Source organism: Macrobrachium rosenbergii, chromosome 48 (assembly GCF_040412425.1).
Source record: "Macrobrachium rosenbergii isolate ZJJX-2024 chromosome 48, ASM4041242v1, whole genome shotgun sequence".
NCBI lineage: Eukaryota > Metazoa > Arthropoda > Malacostraca > Decapoda > Palaemonidae > Macrobrachium > Macrobrachium rosenbergii.
The window spans coordinates 74,415,220-74,419,922 of NC_089788.1; the positions used below are offsets into that span (position 1 = coordinate 74,415,220).

Sequence of the window (4,703 nt, forward strand, 5' to 3'; positions counted from 1 at the left end):
ATATATATATATATATATATATATATATATATATATATATATATATATATAAATACATGTGTGTGTATGTATGTGGGTGCGTATATTTATATATATATATATATATATATATATATATATATATATATATATATATATATATATATATATATATATATATATATATATATATATTCTCTATAAACTTATATAAAAAAGAGCTTTGTCATTTTGCATCTCTGGCTTGAATTATTACGAAATTAAAAATAATTAACTGAATATCGCCTTGTGCTCGCAAGTACAACAGTTATTAACACTAAAACCTACTGATAGTTCAAAGGTGCAGTTCTCGACTGAGTTTTCCATTTCAAAAAAAATAACAGAAATATTGTAAACAAACATATACACACAAACTCACACTATAAAAGACGTCGAAAACTCGTAATCCTTTACCGTTGTGACGGCCCCTCCAAGTTGTCATCCCATTCAAACGCAACCAAGGACAAGAAGGCAAACCTCACTGTCCCTGACTACGACGAGAGGCTGTCCGGTTCCCCTTGGCATTGACCTTGGCGGATAGCGGTTGGGCTGAAAGAACGCCTGAGCAAAAACGAGTCATTATAAAAGAGCAAAAAAGAAAAAAAAAGAGGAAGGATCTCAATTTGGTTCTTTGAAACTTCCAGTGGGAAAAAATTGCCAAAACGTAAGTTTATCTGGGGTTTTTGTGCAAGGTAAGCGTAATATTAGTGCTGTTTCTTCGTCAGTTACAAAAGCAATGATAATCGTTGTTGGATGTGCCTGGTACTGTTTTTGTTTCTAAAAATGGAAGTCAAACCACCTCATTTAACGGGTCATGAACCGCTGAGGCAAAAGGTTAACGGGTGTCCTGTCTGGCAAGGGTAGGTGTCTGGCGCATCACTCTCAAAGGCTAGCAGAGACAAGGGGTTTCAGACTAAACAAAAGGAAGATACCAACGCTTGCAGGTTTTTGTAAACAAGTGACGAAGGGTTTTCGATTATGCATACTTGCTGGAAAAGGCTTTTAGTGTGCAAAGGGTTTTCAATTATACAAACTTGCTGGGAAGGGCTTTTGGTGTCCAAAGAGTTTTAGATTATACAAACTTGTAGGAAATGGCTTTCAGATTATGCAAACGGGAGAGGAGAGCAGTATCTACGTAAATTTGTTGGAAAAGGTCTTAGAAATTACATACCTAGTGGCAGCTTCAGAAGATACTAATATGAAAGAACAACAGTTTCAGAATACGAAAACATACGCGCAAGAGGCTTTGGATTTATCATATATATTTATTACATTCAGTATTTAACCATTTTTCCTCATCAACTCTGGCTCCATCTAGGAGCTGCATTAGTTTACAAGAAATAGTTACAGTCTTGCAGAGATACAAACACCGGTTTCTACGCTCTAGCATGCATGGCCAAGGAGCACGTTCGAGAGCTTTTTGACATTCTAAGACAAACGTTTTATAGTCCTTGCTTTTGTGTGCAAACGTTGTAGGTTGTAATCTTTTATTTTATTAGATTTTATCATCAGCAGACTTTTGCGCAGAGTAAATTTTTGTGCTGTTGTGTGAAGAGTTTTATCAGCTCTAGCCAAAGGTAAGTGAATTGTGGTATATCAACTTCCAGTGTCAAATATCAGTAGTGTCTACAATTTTTTATTCATGTATAATCCTTGTGACTGCCACAGTCATATTACAGTCATTAGTGTAATTAAAAATGGGTTTCATTTAGGATATATAACCATAAATAATTCAGAAATTCTCTTTAAAGAAATTCACTGGACTGATAATACATAAAGGATATTTCAGATGTCCAAGCGTAGCCCATTGAGGTTGGTTTAGGCTGGGTTGGGTTAGTTACGTTTCAGGGTGTCCCATTAAGTTTGTTTCCTTTGCCTAGCCCAGAACCAAGGTAAATTTATCTCAGGTTAGGTTAGTTGCACTGCTTAGTGTCCCAGTGATATTCAATGTTTTCTTCATTCTTTCTACTGTATTTCATATGCCCTTGATAAATGTAATCCATCCTGGTATCTACCTGGCCTAAGCTAGTTTCTGGGCTAATAGCTGGCCTAACCTACTCATTGGGCTACTAGCTGGCATGAGTTAGTCACTGGGCTAACAGCTGGCCTAACCTACTCATTGGGCTCCTAGCTGGCATGAGCTATTCACTGGGCTTATAGCTGACATAAGCTAGTAATTGGATTAATAGCTGGCATGAGCTATTCACTGGGCTAATAGCTGACATAAGCTAGTAACTGGGTTAATAGCTGGCCTGAGCTAGTCAGTGGCTTAAAAGCATAAGCCAGTCATTGTGGTGGTAACCTTCACCCACGGAATACAGCTTGGCACGCAAGATGCAAGTCACTTGTTCTTACTGGCAGAACCGTATTTTTGGTTCTTATAAACTGTAGATTTTATTGTAATGCAAGGCATTATGCATTGGAAAGTATGTTATTGGAGGATCTGTAGGTGTTATGGTAATATGTAGGCTAACTGGATCTTATTTTTGGTGCCGTCGAGCATATATAGGTATATTTTCAAAACATGCAGAATTTGTTATTGTACTTTAACTGAAAATTGTACTATACCTTTCAGGCAGTAATTAAGGTGTACGTGCGCTCTGGAATACTCAATTCATCATAAGGATAAAGGTAATTATCTTCATGGGAAAAATTTTTTATTGTAGTTTTATATGAGCATAAGGCCCCCTATAGTAAGTTGTTTGAAATACCTACTTAGATGCTGTTAGTGGTTTTCTAAATCATTATCTAATTAGACTGAAGCATCGATCAGATTTTTAGTGTACAATGTGTAAATTTCAAGGTCTAAAAAGTAAATTTCTTACGTGTGTAGGTAACCGTATAATATTAGAATTATAAAATCACTCCCAAATTATAATTCCGGTTATAATAACCGAAGGAACCTAAGTTTTAACATTTGAATACCTTAAAAGTTGAGAACCTAATGTCTCCCCAGTAACCTCCCCCCACCCCCTACACCTCATTTTGTGTGTGTGTGTGTGTGTGTGTGTGTGTGTGTGTGTGTGTGTGTGTGTGCTTGTTTGTTTACAGGGGTCTCTCTCTCTGTGCATGTGCTCTTTCATGTAAATGGTGCCACTTAATTCAAAGTTGTAAGGACTGGAAGGTGTAAATATTTGGATGGACCCTGCATTCTAAGAGTTTTGTTAGCCGAGTATGCCTGTAGACAAAATTTATTTGTATGTCATCAGAAATTCATTAATTTAAAAAACCTTTATAGATATAAAAGCTCAAGCGCCCACTTCATTAGAATTTTCATAATGACTTGAATTTTCTGTAGTGTAAATCACTTATGCGATTTTGTATTTATTTATGGGTTTAACAAATACTAACTATGGTTTAATGTACGGTTTGGGTAACTTTGGAATTATGGTTTCCTGTTTGTCTTCTCTGAAAGTTTCTCCTTGTTGTCTTATAGGTCTTGAAACAGCTTGATCGTGATACTCCTAGTCTGTTGATTTTTAAATTGATTCAGTCTTTCAATGATTGTAACATCCTTAGCTGCTGATTTTTTACAGTGATTCAGTCTTTCTCGGCTGTTTCAAGGATTTGACTACACAGTTTACCAGTAGTTTCAAATATGCAAAAATATTATGATTCTGCAGTCTTTAACATAGACTAACGATTATTTAAAATTTCCAAGGACCTGTGTTATGGCCCCACGAGTCCTGGCAGAGGTAGGCAGCCTAGTAGCCAAGGAGGTTATCAAGAGAGTTGCTGAACACAAGTTCAAAGGTCACGGGAAAGGCAGGCGCCTCGGAGGCTCAAGAAGGAGTCAGAAGAATCTCGAAGGACTGAAGAGAGCCATATCCTTCGGCCTAGATAAAGTCGAGGAAGCTGGGGGAGTCAAAAACCTCATTGAAACTGGCGTAACCAGAGCCAAGAGGGAAGGCGTCATGCAGGTAGCTAAAGAAGTCATGAATTTTGCGTCGCAGGGGCTTGTTAAATTAATAAGCCCTTCTGGTTTCAATGTGACGTTTAAGCCCGATGGAAGTTGTCGCTTTATCAAGGGGGATCCTTCATCTGGTAGGGGGAACTTCATTGACTCACAGGGGGAGCCACCTGTCGTGGTGATAAAGGAGGAGCCATCAGATGAGGTGGATTTGCAGTATCGTGAGATTGTTCCGGGACCAGTGAAGTTGGAGTTCAAAGAATGAGCCAGTGTTAGCTGCTTATTATAATTTGACAACTCACTACTTTAAATAGATTTTTGTGGGTGTATTAAATTTTCTTTTAAGAAATGAACAGATTTTGTTCTAATATTTTTACTTTTCTAATATCTTTACTTTGTCCAGATGTTTAGATATGCTGTACTCTCAGGGGTTATCTATACTTTTTAACTTAAATTTTTCAAACTTTGAGTAATTCTGGAAATTCTGAGTTTTTAAACTTTTGAATCTTTACTTGGGGTGCATTAAAAAATAAAGAACTTAATGAAGTTGTTTTTTGGTCCATGGATAGTGCATTACTCTTAAAACGATCGGTTATGGAATGCTTGAACTGTTCAGTTCTAAACTGACCAGTCAAGAACTATCATCTTGCCACAAAATTATAAATGCATATAAAGCATGCCTCCATTTTTTTTATCTTAAGTGACACTTCATGGATAATTTGCATACGCTTGAATAAGGCAAGGAAAGCATAGCCTTTTGTGAACTGAGGGTTAA

At 36.9% G+C, this 4,703-nt stretch overlaps 1 protein-coding gene across 1 annotated transcript; it reads left to right on the forward strand.

The window, feature by feature from the left end:
* The first annotated feature begins 1,380 nt into the window (after positions 1-1,380).
* LOC136831561 (uncharacterized) lies at positions 1,381-4,470 on the forward strand. Its single transcript, XM_067092152.1, has 3 exons — positions 1,381-1,595; positions 2,594-2,649; positions 3,680-4,470. The coding sequence occupies exon 3, from the start codon at positions 3,690-3,692 to the stop codon at positions 4,191-4,193; it is 504 nt and encodes a 167-aa protein (XP_066948253.1). The 5' UTR covers positions 1,381-1,595; positions 2,594-2,649; positions 3,680-3,689; the 3' UTR covers positions 4,194-4,470.
* The last annotated feature ends 233 nt before the right edge of the window (positions 4,471-4,703 follow it).